General features: G+C 37.6%; 1 protein-coding gene across 4 annotated transcripts in view; it reads right to left on the bottom strand.

The window, feature by feature from the left end:
* The window catches only part of LOC132152204 (disks large-associated protein 4-like), a 132769-nt gene that overhangs the window by 16735 nt on the left and 91034 nt on the right, over positions 1–25000 (bottom strand). Inside the window, exons 3-11 of one of the 4 annotated variants that reach the window (XM_059560994.1) lie at positions 20905–21393; positions 20038–20825; positions 18159–18385; positions 16401–16499; positions 14993–15140; positions 14063–14300; positions 5498–5880; positions 5322–5413; positions 3937–4439 (exon numbers count right to left, since the gene is read on the bottom strand). In XM_059560994.1, the coding sequence (XP_059416977.1) occupies positions 3937–4439; positions 5322–5413; positions 5498–5880; positions 14063–14300; positions 14993–15140; positions 16401–16499; positions 18159–18385; positions 20038–20825; positions 20905–21325 (2899 nt within the window). In that variant the 5' untranslated portion in view covers positions 21326–21393. The remainder of the gene's footprint in view (positions 1–3936; positions 4440–5321; positions 5414–5497; positions 5881–14062; positions 14301–14992; positions 15141–16400; positions 16500–18158; positions 18386–20037; positions 20826–20904; positions 21394–25000) is intronic. The other 3 variants (XM_059560995.1, XM_059560997.1, XM_059560996.1) reach the window with 3 other exon arrangements.

The following is a 25000-nucleotide window of genomic DNA, read 5'->3' as shown; positions in this document are numbered from 1 at the left end:
CAAAAGGATTCATCATTATGAAAATATAATTATGTTTTCCTTTAAAATGTTCTTCCTAACTTCAGGCCTTATTATCATGTCATATATAGTCCTAACTGTGATGTTCTGTAAAACAACAAACTTTAAAATACTTTGTTCTTACTGGTGAAAATCAGATGGTCATCTCTGTTTTCTCTCATGTACATCACAGTGTAAGCTTTCACAGTTAACATCACTCTCATCAGCGTAGTCCATATCAACAACAAAAATATATCTTGACTCCATATCATATAGTGGATATTTTGAGCAGTAGGATTATTAAAAATATGTGCGAATATAAAATTTAATTAAGTAACCTATATAAAATTTCAGTACTTTTTTACTTAAGTACATAAAAAAATCGAGTACTTTTGTACTTTCACTTGAGTAAAATTGAAAAAGGAGTACTTTTACTCTTACTGGAGTAATATTTTATTATATGTATCTGTACTTTTACTCAAGTACTTGATTTGTGTACTTCGTCCACCACTGCTTAAACCTAAACGCTTAAAGAAAAAAACTGAGCCGTGGTTGAACGAGACTGTACATAGTTTTAGACGGCTATGTAGACAGGCTGAACGAAGATGAAGTGAAGTGACATTCAGCCAAGTATGGTGACCCATACTCAGAATTTGTGCTCTGCATTTAACCCATCCGAAGTGCACACACACAGAGCAGTGAACACACACACACACACTGTGAGCACACACCCGGAGCAGTGGGCAGCCATTTATGCTGCGGCGCCCGGGGAGCAGTTGGGGGTTCAATGCCTTGCTCAAGGGCACCTAAGTCGTGGTATTGAAGGTGGAGAGAGAACTGTACATGCACTCCCCCCACCCACAATTCCTGCCGGCCCGGGACTCGAACTCACAACCTTTCGATTGGGAGTCCAACTCTCTAACCATTAGGCCACGACTTCCCAAGATGGAGAAAGCATAGACTTCAGGTGTATTACGAAGTACTGAGAGATGCCTTATCTAATTTTCAAAATGCAGTTAAGAAGGCAAAATGTCAGTATTACACACAAATAACTGAAAAATATAGACAAAAACCAAAATTACTTTTTTCTACTATAAACTCTGCTTTAAATCCACCTATTAAAGCATATCCGGTACCTTCCCACCTAAATGGTGATGATTTTCTTAGATTTTTTTCTAAAAAGATTGAAAATCATAGGCCAGATACTGATGAATTTCAGAACAATTACGACACTGAAAACACTCAGTTTATGCTACCTCCATGCTCCTCAGTCTGTCATGAATTTGATCCTATTTCTATTTCACATCTACATGAAATTATTACCCATCTTAGGCCTACAAATTGTTTATTAGACATTACTCCACCTCGTAGTTTAATTCAACTTTTTGACACATTAGGACCAAGTTTACTTACCATTGTTAATAAATCACTTAGTTTAGGGATTTTTCCAGCTGATCTCAAAAATGCCTTAGTACTTCCATCAATTCAAGAAACCAAATCTCGATCCTGCTGTTTTAAATAACTATAGGCCTATCTCTAACTTGCCTTTTATTTCAAAAATTCTAGAAAAAGTTGTATCTAATCAACTTCATTCTTATTTAAATTTACATTCTATATATGAGAAGTTTCAATCCTGCTTTCGAGCACTCCACAGTACCGAATCAGCACTACTGAAGGTTTTTAATGACATCTATCTGACAACAGATGCTGGAGATTCTATAATTTTAATGCTCTTAGATCTTAGCTCCGCTTTTGACATGGTGGACCATGATATTCTTTTGTCGAGACTCGAAAATGATGTGGGGCTGAAAGGAACAGTATTAAATTGGTTTAGTTCTTTTTTAACCGATAGAAGATTCTCTGTCCGTTTTGGCTCCTCTATGTCCTCTGTTGCCCACCTTCGATGGGGGGTCCCTCAGGGCTCAATCCTGGCCCCTATGCTTTTTTCCCTATATATGCTCCCTCTGGGATCCATATTTAAAAAATATGATGTGTCATTTCACTGCTATGCAGATGACATTCAGATTTATGTCCCTATTAAATGGGCAGGAAAAAATTCATTCGAGCCCTTGTTGGCGTGTCTAGACGAAATAAAGAAGTGGATGTCTGCAAATTTCCTAAAATTAAATGAAAATAAAACGGAACTTATACTCTTTGTTCCTTCTAAAAGTAGTTTAAACCACCTCCCTGAAACATATACACTTTCTTTGCCAGTAAATACCTGTGTAAAAAATCTTGGTGTTTCGTTAGATAGTTTTTTAAAACTGGACAAGCAAGTGAATTCTGTTGTCAGATCTTGTTTTTTCCATCTACGTATGCTGACTAAAGTTAAGCCTTTTTTATGTCCCCAAGCTTTTGAATGGGTGATACATGCATTCCTGTCATCTCGACTGGACTACTGTGATTCTTTATACTATGGAATAAATTCAACAACTCTAACACGTCTTCAAATAGTACAAAATGCAGCAGCGAGACTTTTAAAAGGCATTCGCAAATGTGAACATATTTCACCGATCTTAGCATCCCTTCACTGGTTGCCGGTTCGCTTTAGGGTTGATTTTAAAATTCTTTTATTAGTCTATAAGTGCCTAAATAACCTTGCTCCCCTCTATCTATCTGAGCTCCTAGAACATCACAATCCCTCCAGAGATCTTAGGTCAGGTACAGAAACTTTTATCTATACCACGGTACAGGTTAAAACACAGAGGTTATCGTGCCTTTGCCATTGCGGGTCCGACACTATGGAATAGTTTGCCTAATCAAGTTCGCTCTGCATCTGACTTGTCAGTTTTCAAGTCACGCCTGAAAACACACTTTTATTCAATTGCTTTTAATAATTTGTAACTTGTCTTTTAATTTTTATTGCTCTGTTTGTTGTGTGATATATTATTGCTTTGTAAAGCACATTGGTCAGCTTGTCTGTATAAATGGTGCTATATAAATAAATTTTGACTTGAATGACTTAACTTGACATGTGTGTGTGTCTGACCCTATTGTGCACCACAGTGATCCTTAGTATGTTTGTGTATTTCTATGTAAGTTTAAGACTGTTGTATCAAATGTTCACACAAATGTTATAATTTGTTAGTTTAATATTATAAGATGTTATTATAATCAGTTCCATTACTGTGATGTTCATTTTTTTGTTATAATTTATTTTATTTTTCTATATATGTACACTAAGCTTTGGCAATATTGTATAATTTACATTCATGCCAATAAAGCAATATTGAATTGAATTGAGAGAGAGAGAGACAGAGAGAGAGAGGGAGAGAGAGACAGAGGGAGAGAGAGAGAGGGAGAGAGAGAGAGAGAGAGAGAGAGAGAGAGACAGAGGGAGAGAGAGAGAGAGAGAGAGAGAGAGACCGAGAGACAGAGAGAGAGACCGAGACCGAGAGAGAGGGAGAGAGACAGAGATTATTATTATTATTATTATTACTATTATTATTATTTTTTGTTGTCTTTTTCTTGTTTCTTTTTTGAAGAAAAAAAAAGGAGAAAGTATACATCTACTTAATTATTTTACAAATCTGTTTTTGTTTTATTTATTATATAATTGTTTATTCCTTATTCATGTAATGTACAATGCTTTGGCAATACTGTGCAAGTCATGCCAATAAAGCTCATTTGAATTTGAGAGAGAGAGAGAGAGAGAGAGCGAGAGAGAGAGAGAGAGAGAGAGAGAGAGAGAGAGAGAGCGAGAGAGACAGAGAGAGAGAGAGAGAGAGAGAGAGAGAGGGATCTGTAAGCAGAAAGACCCGAGGAAAGCTACTGAACTAAACCAATAAACCATATTATATATATATATTATTTTATTTGATCTTTTAGTTCAGACACCATTATAAAAACATTTTTTATTAGATTTAGATTTAATAACAACACCGTTTTTCTCTCTCAACAAATCTCTAATATACCTTAGGTGCACACATGCGGTCTTACCCTCCTCTGAGAGCTGGTGCTCACTCGTCTCTTTCTCCATCTGACTGCACCATCCCTCCATCCGTCCCGTCTCGGCTTGCAGGAGCTTCAGGAACCAGTGACCGTCCCGCCGGCACGCTGTGGCCCCCGTCAGCGGCTGGGCAGGGCCCCCGCTCCCCGTCCCGTTCCCGCTCTCCAGCCAGGGGTCAGGCGGCGGGAGGGAGGACGGGTCGAGGGCCGGATCCAGACTCTCGGAGAAGGACGAGGAGCTGCTCTGTGTGGTGGAGCGATTGGTCAGGATCTGTCGGGAGGGGCCGCTGGTCGTCACCGCCACCTCATTGTCATGGTTACCGTTGTTGAGTGACAGCTGCGGAGGCAAGTCCACCGATTGGCTGGCGCTGTTGACCATGACTTTCTTCTCGGTGTGTTTGGAGTTGGACGGGAATGTCAGCGATGTGAGCGAGAGATCTTGTGTGTCTGAGTCCGTCTCTTGACGAGAGGCCATACTACTGGAGCGGCTGAAACTAACACACACACAGTTATTAGTCAAATGAGGTCACTTCAAAATCAGATCAATTACGTGTCCAACTCCATATTTGAGCAGAAGCATGAAAACGTGTGTCCGGTCGAGCAACTACAGCTTGGCTGGGGCTTCTGCCGTCTTCACAGACATGAACTGACATCAGATTCACCGAGACTGTGTTCAATCAAGCAGGATAGAGCATTATTATTCAGGAAGATCTCTAATGTTTTCAGTCTACACTTAGAATGCCACATCAAAATTAATTAATATAACATTTTTTAAACTTGACAACAAATATTCAAAATGATTCAATTAATGTTTGATCATTTAGTGCAATGTAACAATAATAAAAACATTTGATATGCAATTATAAAAATGTTATTTTAGTATTGCTCCAAATCGTTTAATTGTTTAAAAGTATGGAGTCAGTCAGATAAAATAAATAAATAATAATAATTCATTTATTTAATTAAAATACAGTCAGTTATACTATGAAACATTACTACAATTTAAAATAGATATTTTTTAATTATTTGCATATATTTTAAAATGTAATTTATTTCAGTGATGGCAAAGCTGCTATTATCAATGTTAATAACCGTTTAATACGTTTGTGGAAACTGAGATTTTTTATTTTTATTTTTTTAAGTTCAAAAGAGTGGCATTTATTTGAAATGGAAAACTTTTGCATAATTATATTATAATAGAAATATAATAATTTAATTATTAATGTCTTTACTGTCAGGTCAGGTCAACTGAATGCTTCCTTGGTGGAAAAAAAGTATTATTTTCTTTGCTGCTGAAAAACACTCAAGTTCTGTTTCGGAGACTTCACAGGGTTTATCGTACAGTGAGCGAGAAACAGGAAGTGGAACAAACTCACGTCCAGCCGTCCTCCACTTGAACTCCGATCGACTGGAATCTGGCCAATGGTGGCGTCTCTACTTTGGCTTGTAATTCCTGAATACAGTCGACCTACAAACAGCAGTGAAATACCATTTATTAACATTCAGTGATTCAGATTCTTTGATACTGAAGTGTGTGACGGACTAAACTCACTTGAATCCCAATGGAGGAGAGTTTCCGTCTCGGGACGGGGTCTACAGGGCGTTCGTCTGCAGAGAGCGCTTCCCCCTTCACCTGCTCATGATGGGACTCTCGGAGCGGGTTGGAAGAGATGACCACTGCTGCCGGGATCTGGGGCTCACGGGGCGGCGCTACAGGGGGTCGTGACCCTTTGGGCAGGCTGTCGAGGCTGTCGGAGGAGTTGCTGCGTCCTGATTGGCTGTTGACCTCGTTCTTGCGGTCGAGGTGGTCGGGGTAGCTGTCCTGTGCAGACTCGGTGCTGCTCTGCACGGTGACGGAGATGAAGGGTTTGGAGGTGGTGCGGGGGGGAACAGGAGGCGGAGCCACCCTCTTACAGGAGGTCATGCATGTGGAGACTGCCAAAAACATTAAACTTTAGAGCGATGATGAGACTGACATTAATAGGCACTCAAAATTCACTCTGATGGTAGATGTTTTTGTATGCATGCAAGTACACACACACACACACACACACACACACACACACACTGTGTGCCATTTAACAGATACTGATATCAGGAGAGTATTTTTTAACCATAATTTATATGCACAGCCCTGTATAACATAATAATAATAACTAAAATGATAATTAGATCCATAACATGCATGATGAATATATTCCTCTTAATATATCTTGAAAACAACAACAGCAGCAGCATATATAAAAAGTATAATAATAATAATTGGTCCTTGTTATGTAACATGTACTTACTATTATAATAACAATTAATTATGCATAATTACATGCAAGAAACCCTAAGCCAAACCCTAAACATAACCATATAGTATGTACATGTAGTTAATTAATATTACTCAGTTCTTAAATGCATAATTACACTGTAACAAGGACACCTTAAAATAAAGTGTGACCTAATTATTTATTACTTTTAAATAATATTGTAAACACTTAATTAAATATCAACTAATTAAAAAAAATCTAAATGATCACAAATTAATTAATTTAATTAAGTTTTGAGGCTTCCAAATCAATTGCTGTAAAAGGTTCTGTAATTTAGCATTAATTTGCATATTTTTTCAACAGATATTTATTCACATTTTTTTTTTTTTTGCATTCATTTATAAAATTGAATATTAAAGCTGACTATGACATACAAAACTGCAAAGGCCAAGACTGATGAGCAAAATCAAAGGCTGTTCACCCCCCCCCATAATAATAATTATATACTTTTAACAACAGCACTTACTCTCAGCTGGACTACAAAGCCACACCAAAATGTCTGAATGTCATTGCATCAGATATTAAAATATGAGTCCGGGTGTCTACTGTGGTAATGAAAGATGCACCACCACACCAAAACATCTGCAAACATTTGAGTCACTGCATAAGAGTATTTGACCTCATTCATTTATCTGTTCACAGACGAGTTTGTATATGCAGCTTTTAATGGGTTACTGGATATCAATCAAGACCGCGAGAGAAATAAACTGCATTAGGCTAGATTTACATGATTTAGCAGATGCATTTCTCCAGAAGAGTTACAAAAGCAATCCATCAGATAGCCAACAATATTGGCAACATACTATGGTCGGTTTATTAGAAAAGTAGATTAGGAAGCAAGATTTCGTTTTTTCCCAATATAACCCAGTGGGTGTGTCTCAGCACTCGGGTGGAGCTGGCAGACGGAAACGATGGCAAACATCACGAGCCCACAAGAATCCCGTGTGTGTGTGTGTGTCATAAATCTGGGCGTCAGAGCCGTATGTATGTTTAAACTGCATGCTGGGTGAAAAAAATAAACAAAACTGTAGGCTCCTCAACAATGTCAAGATCATTAACTGAGTCACAAGATACAAAAAAGGACAGAAGATCCAGCATAACATTCTCAAAACATTTATTTCCTAAAATGCCAAACTGAGATTTCAAACACATTTGGTGCAGCTGTGCATGTGAAACAGCTCATGAGCCCGGCACAAACTCTCAGAGACAGAAGCGGATCTACATGTTCAAACTCTCCCTGAAGTGATTCGTCAGCATCAGTTCCTGAACGGATGAAGGGGAAGATGGTTGCTGAGGTCAGCTTGATTATTTCATGCATTAAAGGGGATTCATTTAGAGATTAAACACTTGCTTTTTCTGTGAATGATTCATCAGGGCAAGTATTCCCAAAGAAACTTTAATCAAAATAACACTCTTTCTTTCTTTCTTTGGTTTGTTACTTAGGCCTAGTGGCTTATTGGATCATTTTAAGCACCTGACAATTGTTAATGTAGATATTGTTTTATGTGCATTCGTTCTGGATCTTGTTAATCATTTCCCAATTAAACCAATTTAAAAAATGTCCCGTTTCAGTCTCAAATGACGCATTTTTTATTGTGAAGGCTAAATTTTCTAAGGTTTAAGCAAACTAAACCTCTTTTCACAACATGTATAGTAAAATTACACAACGAGCGAAGCGTTTGTGACATTAGCTGAGTCAACACTGGTGTGGTGTGTGTGTGTGTGTGTGTGATCCAGTGACTAATGATGACTTTATCATTCAGGTGTGGCCATATGATCGCAAATAATCCTCAGCTCATTTCAATGTTCACAGATTGTCTGGAAGAGCCGTTCAGAAAGGTTTAAATCGCTGGAATTCAACAGTAAGAGGGTCATTGTGAAATGTGCATGAGATGCAGCTGTAATGTAATGTCTGAGTCAGCATCCTAGATCGCCTGTGGAAAGACCCTCTACGCTTCTGCATTAATCATTCATTAGGCTAGAAATCCCGGGCTTCTGAAGAGCACAGTCTTGCTTTGCGTGACTGAAATGCATTGTGAATGAAACAAGACATTTAGTGAGCCATGAGGGAATGTTAATAACTCACTGAAGAACTTGTTAATGACCATTTCTGTGTGCGAAACTCCACTCGAAACCTTATTCTAGAAGCAAAGCGCTACTTTCCTTAAGTAGCTCAAGTAGAAATCACTTTAAGCTTTGGATGGAAAGCTCTCTGTGATGATGCTTTCAGTCAGGATGTGCAGATTGATCCTGTTAGCCATTACGAACTCCTCTTATGCTGCGTCATGTCAAAGTTGCAGACAAGAAATAAATATGTTGAACATGTAAAATAAAATAATTTCATTAAACGTCAAATAAAAAAATCTATTAATTTTATACAAAATAAAATTAATTTTATATTAAATAAAATAAATATTGTATAAAATAAAATAATTTTTTTTTTATAGAAATTAAAATAAATGAATTAAAAGAGTAAAAAAAAATTAAAAAAAATTTCTACCTAACCGGGTGAATCTCACGAACCTATTTCACATTTTGTAATTGTTTTCCTCTTTTGGTTTTTAAATTGAAGCATGATCATTTATTTTTAGATTCTGTGTGAATTTGGGAGCAACCTCAACGTTATCATATCAGCCGATGCATGCATTCAGTATTTAGCGAGAGCATAAAGACGTGTATTGATGAGCGATCGAGTGCTCCGCTGTCACCAATGATGACTCATTTTTGTGTTATGATGAACACTGCCATAGAAACGAGTCTGAGGATGTGACCAGCTCATATTAGTCATCTCGTCATTACATAAATCCTGTCGAAGTGAAGGCAGAGCGTGAATCTGATCTGATTCACAGGTGCTGCTTACTGTTGCATGGCACCAGAAGACCAAACATCCCAGTCACGTCTGTGACATACATGCTGCAGAACTCCTGTGCATCACATTCCAGCTCTACACAGAGCCTATTGTTATAGAGGGCATGTTTGGGACAGTCATGTGACCTCAAATGCAGGTTTGGTTATGATGTCAAGATCTTCACCATATTACGGTATACTATTTTACTAGAGTGCCTCATGAATTCTCACTTGATTTTGCATCCATTTTCAATATGCAGAAATATGTGACATTTAAGGCAAGCCAAATCTGATACACTTAAAAAAAAAAATTTACATATTGTTTCTTATTTAGAATTAGAAGCACAGCATCCCAAAGAGCCCTTTTATGCTGAAAATGCTTCTTTGCGTTACAGTTTATGGTTTTTTATTCCTGCTGTTTTTGGTTTTTCAAATCTATAACTTTCAAAGCACCTCAATCCTGATTTTCTGGAGCTCATTTGTTAATGCATTCTGCTAATTACTGTGTAGATCACTGTTATTTTTGTTGCGATCTCACGTCATTAAAAAATAAAAGTCCCTAACTGACACTAAATGCCGTTGTTGTTTTTATATAGAGGGGTAAAAACAATATTAATAAATAATATGCAAATTATATTAAGATATGAAAATAAACCATCATTAAAAGGTTATTTATAACACCATTAAGGTCGCATATAACATTTTCAAAGCATGGTTTTTAAGCACCAAAATGGGTTCTGCTATTGTTATTGTTACCCTTTTCTGGTACTGTACTGCACTTTTTCTTGACCTTTCCAATATGGCAGATGCATTGTGGGAATGAGCAACCGCTGCTTATCTAGCATCTTTTGGGATTATTAATTTCTAAAGCCAAAGCTTTGTCTTTTTTTTCAATGCAAACTATGCCACATCATAATGTTCACTTCTTAATTATTTTCTTTTAAATATACTGAACATCGAAACTAGATCAAACATTATAACTGTAATGCTGCGATTCAGCTCATTATGTTTTGCTGAACATGATATTCTAGAGCTAGCTTTAGGAAAAATCCTGACAAATAATACAGAAAACAAAAACACAAATAAGCAGCTTATCGTAGACTTAGTGCAACTGATGTCAAAATGCACAAATGACAATCAAGCTCATTGTTTTAGTTGCTTACTCAAGTGCAATGAACCGTTGCTAGAATATGAGCCCTAAATCAGAGCAACACTGTGACCAACGCTGCTGGAATCTGTATTATGTATTATGTATTATTCCCATAATGAACAAGAACCATTAGAACACAGTTAAGATGAAGCACAGTTCAGATTTTATTTGGCACAATTCATGATAAAATGGTTAATTTGACAATGAACATGAAAACGGCCAATATATTTGGTGTGCAATACAGTGGCATTTTGGGTGATTTAGAAAAAACATTTTTTTCACAAAGGCAAAACTGAGTAGCTGATATGTTGTAGATGTAGAATAAATGCATCTTAAAGCTCAACTGATTACAGCTGTTTATTTCAATTTTCACTCACCGTTGCTGCCCTGAATCTGTTTCCAAGACTTTTTCAAATCTACTACTACACACACATTTAGTCGGATAAAAAGGTGTCAGCACCATCCAGACAAAATACATCCGCAGGCTCACATCTGTTCTGCTAAAATACTCCACATTTTTGCACGGCAGGAATGAGGAACTCTGCTTGGCTCTACTACATACGATGAGCAACACACACAAACATCCATCTGATAATACGAGGAAACAAACTACAGGTCGATGAAAGATACGTGGTAGAAACTCTCAACCACAAGAAAGATTTCACTTCCTCACCTCACACACACATCTACATTGATCTTGAGCAGATAAAGCTTTCCAAGTCAATGTGTGGAAACTTTCTGATTAGATTTCATTGAATATGTTGAGCTGCAACTTTTTGCATTCTAGGACATGGGTGTGTTAGTAAGTTAATTAGTGCACTAATTCTGGGTGTGATAAAGGTTGTATAGCTAATAAAAGCCCTTGTTACAGGCCTTTCTTCTGCTCACACCTATTGCTAAACTCATACAGGTTTGAGTAAATTTTAATTTAGTTTTTGGGTGAGCAATCCATTTAAAGCATTACCTCACCAAAAAACAAAGCTTCTCTTATGGTGTTTTTGTTGTCTGTTTTGTACATTCGTTGGGTAAAGATTCTTTCCCCTTTCATAAGGCACAGACAATCGCAGCATATGCGTTTAGAAGGTCGTGAGCATGAGAAAGCAATGACAGAATCTTAAACTGAGCTTATTTTCCTCCCAGTGTTTTTCGAGACACTTTCCAAGAAAGCAGCGTCAGCGACCTCGAAACGCTGCTGATGTTTAAATGCAGAAAGAGAAGAACTATAGCAACAGCAGCCGTGTAAACAGAGCCTCCAGACTGCCATGAGAGGAGATCATATCTTTGTACCATCCTACTCATATCGTGAACAATCAGATCAAGCAGCTTTTGTGTTTATAGAGTCAACAATAAAGTCATGTTGATTCACATCAGAAGTTGCAGCTACAAAAACCATAAAGCAAATGTGACATTAATGCTGCATAAGGCTCTCCAGCACAAGAGCTTAGACAGAAACTGTTAAATAATTGAGCAGATCCGTGAAAAATGGACCCGTAAGGGCAGGAACAAGTCTTGAAGCTGACTTTAAAAAGGCCCATGGGAATCCCATCCTTTTCTATTGATTTTCATGTTTGTATTTCAAAACATGGACCCTAAACAGTGCCATAACATGTCAAGCTCCGTGCCATGAAAGATGCAGGTCGGTCATTGTGAAAAAACAGGTGCATTGTTTCATTGTTTCAGTACAAACATCCTGGGAGTCCACCCCACTGCACAGACTAAACTCACTCTCAGTGTCTTTTGTTGCTTAACACAGCTTTTCCGGAAGCACTTTACAAAACATTTATACAGCAGCCAGACATCAAGGGAGCGCTTACAAGAATAAGGCTCTTACATCTTCACAGAAAACATCTGGAAGAAATATAAGCATGCATAAAATAACATAAGCCCCTTCATCAGATCTATGATACACGAACTAGAATTTTCTCAAAAGTCTAATAACATCAGACGAATGAACCTGTTTCAGAACAGTGCACTGCAATTAAATGCGAAGTGACACCTTTAAGCAGAGCCATGTGTGTAATGTAAAACCTCCTCATGCTGTCATCATGAACACAGTGAATGCTCTGTCTGACAGGGAGCTCAGGTTCATCTGCTCTACAGAAGTCACATTAAAGACGATACTTCCTCTTGGAAACTGACATGACAACTGTTTTGGGATTATTGAACTGCATTTATAGGGTGTGTGTGTGTGTGTGTGAGAGAAAGAGAGAGAAGGAGGGTGTAGAAGTGTGTGTCATACATAAATTGTCTTTAGAAAGAAACAAATAAAATAGACCTATAATAATCAGCCTGTATAATAACTCAGAAATAAATATTTATAAACCATCACAATAAAATATTACGGTTCACTTAATTAATAATAACACGTATTATTATTATAACCATGCAAAGCGGTTAATACACTCACTGGACTATGAAAATCTTGAAGAACACATTCTGATGCATGTGTGTGAGTGTGAATGATGCACGTGCGTTAAAGACGGTCGGCATCACATGAACATGAGTATCTGATTCTCACCTGCTCTCGCGCTGGAAATGATGCTCAACTCGTCGCTGTTTCGATCATATGCTGAGATTTATATTAACGCAACATCATCGCCATCATCACAAGAGCGTCCACGTCGCGGAAAGAAAGAACCGTGTGGAAACGCCTTCGAGACGTGCAGCGGAGTATTGTTGAAGGAAACAACGCGTCGGACATCATTAGTGGACGAGTGAGATGTCAGTCTTGGTTTTTTGCGTGCACGCGATTGGATAACAGACCGATAGATCCGCCCACTTCAATGTGTGACGCACATATAAGGCCCGCACCCTTCTGAGGACAGCTAATGAAATGGAGAGGGGGCGGGTCTCTATCTATCTCTCTCTGCTTCAGATGTTTGCAGAGAAAAATACTTATGTTTTGTCAAAAATAAAATAAAATAAAATAAAATAATTTTAATATATAATTGAGTGAAAGTTAATTAAACAGAAAAGGCTTATTTCACAAAATCAAGCAACAAAGAATAATTATAAATTATAATTTATTATTATATATTATAAAAAGAAAAAAAAGTAAAACATAAAATAAATCAACAAAATAAAATAGAATAATTGTTGGCTAAATTTGTTCAAATACTGCATAAAACTGCATTTTTTATGCAACATTGTTCTTTATCAATGGCTTTATTCATTAATTTACATTAATTAATTTAAATCAAACCTAGAGGGGGATTCTGTCACCACACTGCAAAAGTCCATGACACGGAGAGACCTTGGCTAGTTGTCACAGTTTTATTTTTCTTTTTTTTTTTTTTTTAATTATTAATTTGCCTAAAATACCTGTAAAATTAAAAGATTTCATTGTGACAACTTTACTACAGTGGGACAACCATGAGGCGCTGCTGGGGCAAGTCGTCACAAAAAGGTGTGTGTTCAGTGTTTCCTTTATCCTGGGCAACATGTAATGGAGATGTTTAAACTTTTTTGTATGCTACAGTTTGTGTGTATACAGAAATTACCTAAAAAATAAACTCACTATTTATGTAGAAATGTATTAGAAATATGTGAAAATTATTTAGTTTGCTATAAATACTGGTCATGTTTATAATAAAAATAAAAATGCATGAGTCATACATTAATGCATATATCAAACTTCAGCGTGCTTTGTATTATTAGATCAACAGGACTCCAGACAGCAATTCCATCAATTCTTGAAATTCTTTTTGTTTTTGTAACAGAAACACACCAGAGATGTTTTATTCCCTTTATTCTCTGAACACTGTTCAGACTGTATCTGCGGTCATGTGACGTCTGTACTCACCGGTGCTGTTACTGTAGGTGCGTACGGTCGTTGTGGTCGTGGGCGGCGGTGAATCAGAATCCACTGACGCCGAGTCCTCGTCTTGAGAACAGCCGGCCTGAATGGCACGAAGGTAACTATGGCTCCGGGAGCGGAAGCATGTGGGCATGGGCATGTCAGGAAGATCGCTGCATCGTGAGCGAGGATGCATGTCCTCCAGCTCGTCTCCATAATGATGGCTCAACTCCATGTCTCGCACCTGCTGGGACATGACTGGCTTGACTGAAACAGAACTGTGACGGGTGCATGGCTGCTTTCAGAATGACTTCACTGAATACTGCGCAGTAAATCAAATCATTCTAACAAGCTGAAGGATCATGTGACACTGAAGCCTGAAGTAATGATGCTGAAAATACAGCTTTGATCACAATAATACATCACATTTTAAAATATATTCATTTAGAAAACAGATATTTTAAATTGTAATAATATTTCACAATATTACTGTATTTTTGGTTAAATAATTGCAGCCTTTCCTCCTTTTAAAAACATAAAAAGAGTAGTGTGCACAAAGAGTAGTGTGCTAGTACACTATTCTGAACGCAGCCATTAAAGTATGCTGAGAAGTTCGTAGAAATGCACAGTCAATGGACAGGTGACATCAAGAAGTAGGAAGATGAAACATTCTAGTAGAGTAGATATTGTATTTGGTTATGTGTGTGCATGTGTTTGAAAACATCATGAGCCCAAAGCATCTGTGTCAGTTTAATGACTAATTAATCTTTGAGCTGATGCATTTCTCTAAGCTTTGTGAGCTGTAATGGATCATTTGTGTAATCTCAAAGGTAACAAGTGACACACTTATAAATCAGCCCATGCAAATTACACATCTTCATCCTCATTTGACGGCCGTGTCCTATAATGAAACTCAAAGGTCATGAGGCGTCTGACCTGACTGATGCAGCTGCCACGTCCCAGCGTGCTGCAGCCCTGACTGAAGTCATCATCATCCCAGTTCGGGAACGGAGAGCTGCCTCCGATGCAGTCCAGGTTATCCAGACTCCGATTCCCAGAGAACTCTCGCAGAGACGGAAGACAGCTGAGGACAGGACGGGGACAGAGGTCACGGAGAGAAGAGAAGAGGCGAGAGATGAGAGAAAGGCCACAAGCAGCTCAAGCGCTTTAGTGTCTATTACAGGGGTTTTCAAACTGGGGCCGAGACCACCAGGGGCCACAACGGAGTGCTTGGGGGGCCAGTGGAATTATTTAGAGAGAGAGAGAGAGAGAAAATAGAAGTAAATAGAATAAAAGATTAACTAAATGAATGAAATATAATTGCACGTTAATAAAATATATAATAAAAAATAATACATTAAATAAAATAAACCAATAAAAGTGAAACAGTGTACAAATAAAAAACAAAGTATTCAAATAGTTAATTTTAAAATATGTAACAAAAAATAAAATGAACACAAATTAAATCAGATTTAAATAAACAAATGAAGATTTAGTGAAATAAACAGACATTTTAATGTAAGTATAAATTAATAAATAATGCATATAACTATGCAGTACTATAATGAGTAGAAAATAATATTATTTTATACATTTTTGACAGTATAAATTGGGTCTTTATAAAATACACTATATGCTTTTTTCCTATTATGATGGGGGTCCCTCATATGATCATATTTGAGAGTCCGTGGCATCTAAAAGATTGAAAACCCCTGGTCTACTATACAAAAAGCACATGGAAATGGAGAAGCTGTAATAAAACTACCGAAGAAGCATTTACATTTCAGGAAATTTACCATCTTTCCATTTTTTTTTAAATGAACCCATCCATCTTTTCATCATCCATCCAGATGATTCGTGTCATAAGTACACAAGAGATCTGAAAATTGCTGCTCTAAAATAAAAACCACAGTTTCCAGAGTTGGATGATCCAATCAGACTGAAGCAGCACAGCTAATGACCAATCAGCAAAGTACTTCACTCTAGTTAACATTCGGCGTCCAATCAGAGCTCTTATAGCAGTCAGGGTGAGCATAAGAAGCACTGAGGAGGCTTTCTCTCTCACCAAATCGCAATCCACTTGTCTGCAATGGTGCAATGCATCCTAAACCCAAACATCAGATCTGTCCACAAATGTGCTGTACGGAGAAAACCACCTCAGACTAAACCTCTCAGAGTAGGAGAACTGTTTCAAGAATTAATAGTGACCAATAGTAAACCAATTTTCAATCAGCACTCCTAATGTGAGAGGAGTTCAGGAAAGCAGCACTGATGCGACTACTCGACTCGTGCGGTCAGTGAGGAGCAGCGGTCAGTCGGACAGATTTCTCCTCACTGCACTGACCTGACAGAGCGTCCGATCTGCTGCAGGGTGCTGATGCTGTGGAAGGGGGACCAGAGAGCCTCCAGATCCCCCTGCAGCATCGAGTAGTCCAGCAGACGGCTGGAGAGAAGGCAGGGTTACAGGGTGAGAAGGGGAGGAGCTTACAGTGCAGAAAGAGGCGGTGCTTAAAACAGAAGAGGCGGGGCTTCAAACCAAGACGTTTGAGTCATTAAAGAACGGAAACTCTAGAGACAAACACTATGTTCAGAACAGCATACTAACATACCGCTTTTACTATTCCAGTACAGCAGTACTGTGCACAATATGCAAATATATTGTATGCTTATAATACCTGAAAAATGTACTATAATTGCTCACAATGCAATGCAATTAATCAAGCAGCCGTAATTTTTTTAATCTATTTTTTTTAATCATTGTTTGATTGAACTGATATTTTTGATAACTGCAAAGATATTTTTACATTTTACAGATGCATCGTGATGAGGTCGTGTAACAACAATATAGATCATTACTGTTTTAAACTTTGTCCATATTATGTTTCATTTTAAAAAATGATTTCAGTTGCATATTAAAAAAAATTATAATGAGAATACAGTGTAAACAGCATAGTGTTTGGTTAGCAATAAAGTTAGTATACCATTGGAAAACACAGTCTGAACAGCCTGGGTCTCATCAAAACATGAGCATAAAACTGAAAGTATAATATAAAAAAATTGCACAAAAATTATTCCTAATATTAATCCTATTCTTTCTTTATGATTTTTAACAAAAACTTAAAAAAAAGCTCAAATACATTTTTTTATATAAATATGAAATGAAAAACTTTAACTTAAAAACCTGAAAAATAAATATCGACCTGTAAATAAGCTTGGGTTATAGTACCAAAAAAATAAAATAATAATAATAGAAATATTACAAATAATAAAAAATTAAACAAAGCACATAAAACATAATTAAATCCTACACTATAAGTAAATAAAAACTAAGAATATAAAAATAAAAGCTCATTCAAAATATAATTATGCACTGCAGTAGTAGTATATATTTAGTAAAATATTTAGTTTTACTAAAATAACTCGGTGCTCTAATAGAGTAATGAGATTCATCCTGTCCAGACACAATATTTGTTAAATCTAAATCAGCATAAATGAAACGCTGCACAACAAATACAGCAAATACTTATTTTTACTAAACACCCTTATTGTTTGAATGAGATTTCTCGATGATGTCAGATTTGATTTAGAAAAAATAAAAATCATCTAATATTTTTGCAATTATTTCATATGCAACACAATCTGATCTGTACCTGATGCAAAAAAAAACAAAAAACAAAAAAAAACAGTTTTTTAACAGTGCCAGTAGAGACTTCATGTCTACAAACTGCTCAAGACCAAAAAGATGTTTTCTTTACATGTGAGCCACAGAAAGGTTGTGCGAGGCTCAGCATATGCAGGAGGAGAGAGACTAGCTGTGCTTAATCTAGCAGATGAACGAGCACAGCTGGATTCTGATGCATGTATGAGAGAGAAATCAACACCGATAAACTCATCCTGATCCAGAAGGCATGAAATAACCGAGCTCACACCTAAGGTGGGGTCACTGGCGTTGTGACAGACCACCAGTGAGTGTTTCTGTGTTTGTACCCTAATATAGCAGCACAAATATGGGTCACTGCTGTTGTGCACATGTGAGTTTTGCTTTAATAATGAACAGAAACATAATATGTGCATGTATTGATCACCTACTGTGTTTACTTACTTTCTTGAGGGGAATTGGTCACTTAGTGATTGCTGTGTTGCACGCAAGTAGCTCTGCCTACGCGCAGTGCTTTTCGGCGAGGGTTTGAGACTCCCGTCAGAGTCGTCACTATCCTCAGGGTCGCCCATGGCTTTAACGTAACTGCCGCTACGCATCCGTCTACAGGGGATCTCGCCCATGGGCCCGCTTCGGCCCAGAGTCCCCGTCCAGTCACTGGTGGACGGCATCTGAACAAACATCAGAGAACACGTCAGACAAACACTTCAGATGCACATTCACACGCCTTCTGACTTAAAGCTTCAAAATAAAGGTTAAAGGAGGTGGTTTTCACAGTGATGTCATTAAAAATATATTTTTGGTTCCCCAAATAACCCTTTAGTTTTTTTTTCTTAGTGTGAAGAGTATTTAAAATATCTAGTAGAAAAAAGTCTAAGACAAATATTCAATGACAAGACATGACTTCTGAAAACTGTATTAAAAATAATTGAGTTCATGCTTAAAACAAGAAAAAAAATCTTCCAGTGGGGTCAGAAATATAAACTTAATTCAAAATGAAACATGATTACACCAGAAAACAAGAGATGTCATTTTGCTGCTTATATATCTTAAATATCTTCTTATATATCTTGGTGGAGATATTTGTAATGTATAACAAAACAAAAAAAGAAAAAAGAAAATACACGTTCTTCTGTGCTTTCTGTAAATGCTGTTGGTCTATTTTTGTGTTCTTGTTTCAGATTTAGCCCTTAAAGCAAATAAAAAAAAAACATTATAATGCGGGATACAGACATTTGATGTGTTTAAACATTAATTTTATGTTAGATAACATATATTATAGTTCTTGCAACAACAACATGAGATTTAAATCTCTAATGCTTTTAAAAACACTGCAATATGCCAAAATGTACAATATTCATGGAATTTGTCTGAAAGCTACATGATAAATAAAACCCTGACACACACACATAATGCTACAGAATTACAAATTGCAACAAATTAGGAGTTCTGTATTTTTTATTTTTTACTCAACCTGCCCTTCGCAACAATACAACCTTGTGAGAAATATTCTGTAGCTTTTAAGTTGCTGAATAATTTTACTGATAAAATTGTCACAGTAGCGCAAACATGTTTCTGTGCGTGTGTATCCATGTGTGTGTGCGTGTGTCTGTGCTGTACTGTGAGAAAGGGCAATAGATTTTGTGCTCTCTGTACATAATAAAAAGCTAGTTTTGTGGCAAAAACATGGAAGGAATGTGTCATTTTTATAGCATTTTTTGCTATATTCATTTGCTTGGTCAGTGTCGTTATGGATTTTGCCATTTTAGGCTGTAAGGAATTTTGAAATAACTGAAATCATTTGATTCAAAGTGATATGGACATGTAATGCGGTCAACACCTGCCCGGAACTACTTTAACCTTACGTTTCTTTGAAAATAATTGCACACCTTAGAACATTCGTCAACCAATCAGATTCAAGCATTCAACAGGCCCATAGTATAAATAAACATAATGTGACTTGACTGGAGTGCTGAGTTGCAGAGCTGGTCCAAACATATCCAAACTGCTATGATCAGATGCTTTCTTAACTGCTGTTTTCTCACCACCAACCGTTCATCTCTTATGTGTTTATTTTGCCAATTTTTAATTATTTATCTAATTCTGTGGGTGCTTATGAGCGAACCTCCAGCACTCATGAGCTAAGAACGAAAAATAAATTCCTGTGAGTACATCAGGGACTTAAGTGTTTGCTTTAAAACTGCAGTACACCTTAGGCTGAACACACCTGATCTAAAGACACTATCATCCCCTTGCCTACTGAGGGTCGCTTCCACCACAGTAATACAGTACACAGTAACTGTGTGTTATTCCATGCACTCACCCTCCCGTGCACCTGTAGGAAGTGGCAGCCCATATCCTGCTGGACAGATTTGGACTTCAGCAGGGTGCGATCCAGTGTGGCCGAGCCCTTGTGGCACAACTGTCTGGTGGGTCCTAACGTAAGCGTGGACCAGGGTCCCCCTTTACCAAAGTTCCCGTCAAACATTGGCCCTTGGCCTCCTCCGACCCCCCCTCTACTGCCACCAGGTCCTTGAAGTGCAGGGAGCCCCTGGTGCTTCACGTCACTGTTACTCTTTGAGGATTTCAGCATGTGCTCGCCCATGGTGCTGTAGCCCTGCATAAAGTACCTGGATGCCACTTGTCCACCCGGCCCTGGTCCGGATCCCACCGCTTGTCGACCCAAAGTCATCATGGCCTTTGGGTTCCTATAGTTACTAATATCACTGTCCAAATCGTCAGAACTCCAGTATCCAGACATATTAGATCGAGGCCTCCGTTTGGCCGTTCCTTCATTCTTCGCCCGGTCTTTACTTTTGCTCCGATGGTGTTTGTCATCACTGCTCGACGATCTGCTGTTGCGGCCGTTCATGTTTCCCCTGATGGCGGAGTTTTCCAGCGACTGGGATTTAGCGAACAGTTTCTGGACGGAGTGAACTAAGTAGCGTATTTTTCCCGGACTGTCGGTCCGCTGCTGTTGCTGCTGTTTGGTCGTCGTCACCGCAGTGCTGCGATGGAACTGTAACGTGCTGAAGCCGTCCTGTTGCCCAGGCACCTGTTTCTCGAACTGGTCCAGGAGGTTAGGCGGCAAACGGTTCATCTTCCCCGCCCCTAAATGCCAAAAGTACAGGAAGATAAATCAGGAAAAATCACAAAAAGCAATGTTCCAAGACAGCCCGGCAGTTCTTACCTGATATAGTTGCGGATCCGCTGGTGATCATGGCGGTCCGTCCCACTCCGAGACCCATTCCCATGGACATAGACGTCCCCAGCGTCCCGCTGTTGATTCCACCGATGCTGTCGGCTGTGTGACTGAAGTCGCCCTGATCGAAGTGTGAGTTGTAGTGGATCCGTGGGAAGGTGCTACTGGAGGACAGCTGGTTGTTGAGGGGCATCAGGCAGTCGGGTGGAAGACCACCTGGGCTGGGCGATGGGGAGAAGTGGTGCGGGTCCAGGGCTCCGTAATGGTCCATGGCTGCTGGGAGGAGGAACGGGGTGTGAGAGAGGGTGGAGGACGTGGACGGGGGATAAAGAGGGTCCAGGTGACGGGGAGAACGGAGCGGCTCGCAGTCGGACACGTTGCGGGTGCGCTGGGGGGTGTAGCCTTTCATTGCAGAATGGGGCGATGCCCCCCCACCCTAGATCAAGAGCATGAGCCCACCAGGGAGAAACAGAAACCCTGGAGAAAAACAGAAATAGGACAAGAAGAAGAAGTAGAACATACAAGGTAAAAAAATAATTAGACTATACATAAGTTGCAGAAGTAAATCAAGACAAGTTTATTGGAGTATGTTTTAGAAGAAAATACTATGGAAGCTCGAAACTTTTTCTGCAAGGTAACTGCAACTTTTTCTCGAACATTTCTGACTTTTTTTTGCTTGCAATTGTCTGACTTTCTTCCCTCACAATTCTTTTGAAAAAAAAAAAAAAAAAAACAAAGTTCAACTGTGAGACAAAAAGTTATTATTACCGTATTTTTCGGACTATAAGTCGCATCAGTCCAAAAATACGTCATGACGAGGAAAAAAACATATAAGTCACACTGGACTATAAGTCGCATTTATTTAGAACCAAGAACCAAGAGAAAACATTACCGTCTACAGCCGAGAGAGGGCGCACTGTGTCTTCAGTGTAGACTACAGGAGCACCGAGCAGTATAGAGCGCCCTCTTGAGGCTGTAGACGGTAATGTTTTCTCTTGGTTCATTTCTCTTGGTTCATGTCAAATTAATTTTGATAAATAAGTCGCAGGACCAGCCAAACTATGAAAAAAAGCATGACTTATAGTCCGGAAAATACGGTATTTATTTTTTTCATGGTTGAAACAATCTTCTAAAAAATGTCAGCATTTCGACTTTAAATATTTTGAGTTTAATTGAGTGGGTTACTTCCCATTTGTTAGCAATTATTTGTAAAATTAACTTTTAATTTCTGAGTGAAAATTGTTTCAAAATAAATCCTGGATGACACTGCAAAAATGATTTTGTTGTTTAGTATTTTCCTCTTGTAGTACACGTATCTAACATTATTAAATCAAGATACATTTCTTGTTTTCAACTTGTTTAATTTTTTTCCCTTTGAATAAAGTTAGTTTTCCTACCCCACTGGCAGACATGTTTCTTGTTTTAAGCTTAAACTCTCTTAATTTTGATACAGTTTTCAGAAAAAAAGGCTTATCTTATGAGAATCTTTCTGATCAAGTAACAAGTTTTAAACAATTATTAATAAAACAATTATTGATGTTTAGATATTTGTATTGTAAAACAAGACAAAAATATTGATTAAGAAAAATATTTTTGCAGTGCAATTTTGTTTCTGAGAAGAAACTTAAAAACTAGGCCTTTGCATTTATTTAAAAGAATTTGTGGTTGCTGACTGAACACACATTTCTCTGGCTGTGTGTTTCATGGTGTGTGTGTGTGTGTCATTGCTGAGTGTGTGCACTTGGATGGGATAAAAGCAGAGCACAAATTCTGAGTATGGGATACCATACTTGGCCACACATCATGTCACTTTTTCACTTTTTCAATCTTTCATTAGCACTAGTAATAGTAATGCTATCCAAATATTACATTTACAGTACATTACATTACACAGAATGACATGCATGATTAATGGAAAGCTGCACAGTTCTTTACATGACAGAACCAATAGTCTACTCGACGAGCAAAATATGCATTGCACTTTGCCAGTTTCTTATAAGCCATATATTGTGTAAAACACCACAAACACACACACAAACGCAGATGGTGCTGGAACACAGGCTCCTGTTTCTCAGAATTGCTTTTAAATGACTAATAAAGCAAATAAAAAAGAGCGACTGAACAGCATGTGTTCAGCATTTATTACTGACCCAGAAACCCTCTTACCACCTGTCATAGAAACACACACACACACACACACACACACACACACACACACACACACACACACACACACACACACACACCCACACACACACACACACACACACACACACACACACACACACACACACACACACACACACACCATGCTAATGTCAATGTGGGGTTCTTCTATTGATGTCAATTGTTGTTTTATATATTAGTGAATCTTACGAAGATGTGTCATATTTCACCTCAAACTCAGACATTTTTTTTGTTTGTTTTTTTTAGATTTATTTTTGCACATTTTCTCCCTGTTAGATAAATTATTATTATTTAATGTTTTGCTTTAATAATATAGCATTTTATAGTTTTGAAATTAGAGGAAAAAACTCAGAGAAGCAGTAGGTTTCAGGAAAAAATTCCATTTGCTCTTAATATAATCTCAAAAACAACTGAGATAATAAAAACTGATTTGTAATTTTTCTTAAATTGTTGTCCTCATGTTTCAGTAAAAATATCATATAAACATCTATAAAATAAGACAAAGTTATAAAAAAAAACAGTTTTAGATAATAAGACTTATTTGGAGAGAAAATATAATAATAAAATTAATTAATTAAATTAAAATTAAAATAGTTTTTTTGCATAAACCTAACTAAGTTTAAAACATGGGGGGGGGGGGGGGGGGGGTAAGGTGTTCTCTTATGAGACAGAAGTCTTGTTTTTCATAATTTAGTCACTTATTCTTTCTTTAAAAATCACAATGATTGTAATATGACATGTGACTCCATTTTTCCAAAACCCATCTCTCTCTCTCTCATCACATGCCAGGAAAGCGCTCACTATGGAGGTAAATCGGATTGAACTGCTTGATTGCCCAGACCGTCTGCTCCACGTGTCACCTGCACAACGCTCCTGCAAACCCTGCCTTCAGGAGATCGGCTTTAACTTCACACAGACCAGAATCCTGTCTCAGTCTCTAGATGTGAAAGAGCAGCCAGAGACAGCGATCGGCACAGACACGAAAGACAGAAAAACAAAGAGTGAAGCGGACAGACGTGACAGTTGAAGCAGAGCCGGCCATCAGCAGGACACACAAACAAAGCAACATGTTTCCTGTGAGAGAGACGTGCCACGGCTGAGATTTCGGCTGAAAAACAACCACAGGAGCCGCAGATGAAGACATGCTGATCCAACAGCAGAAAAGGTCATTAAATCTCAGAGGATGACGAAAATAAAAAAAGTTTAACTGGAAATTTATCATGTGAGATACATGAACATTTCATGTTTAATTCAACATTGCAAATATTATTTAATGTTATTTATAATGCTTCTTTGAAAATGTGACACATCAATTCCTGAGTGAAAATACTTTTTACACCAATTATTTTGAAATCATAAAATATCTGCTAAACAATTTTATATATATATATATATATATATTTTTATTAGTTATTTGTAATTTTAAATTTTCAGAACCATTTTAAGATTAGACAGACCAAATATAATAGGGTGAATCTCACATGATAAATTTCCATATAAATTAATAAATACAAATTAATTAGCAAAACTGAAACACTGATTTTAAGATTATTAGTATTTTTTTTTGGTCACACTTTAGTTTGGGGACCAATTCTCACTATTAGCTAAATCAACTATAACTAATGACTCAATAAACTCCTAAGTTGCAGTTTATTAATGGTTAGTAAGGTAGTTGTTAAGTATGGATGTGGAGTTTAGGATAAAGGGATGCAGAATAAGGCATTAATATGTGCTTTAATAAACAGCCAATTTGCTTGTAGTATGCATGCTAATGAGCAACTAGTTATTAATGATAATTGGGCCCTGAACTGAAGTGTTTTACTCAATGTTTTTATGAAAATTAATCCTGTAGCAAAAATAACCCAACTATAATAGAACAAAGATATTTATTTAAAAA

Source organism: Carassius carassius, chromosome 10 (genome assembly GCF_963082965.1).
Source record: "Carassius carassius chromosome 10, fCarCar2.1, whole genome shotgun sequence".
Classification (NCBI taxonomy): Eukaryota; Metazoa; Chordata; class Actinopteri; order Cypriniformes; family Cyprinidae; genus Carassius; species Carassius carassius.
Note: the sequence above shows the minus strand (reverse complement) of the source record. Positions and strands in the feature narration are given on the sequence as shown.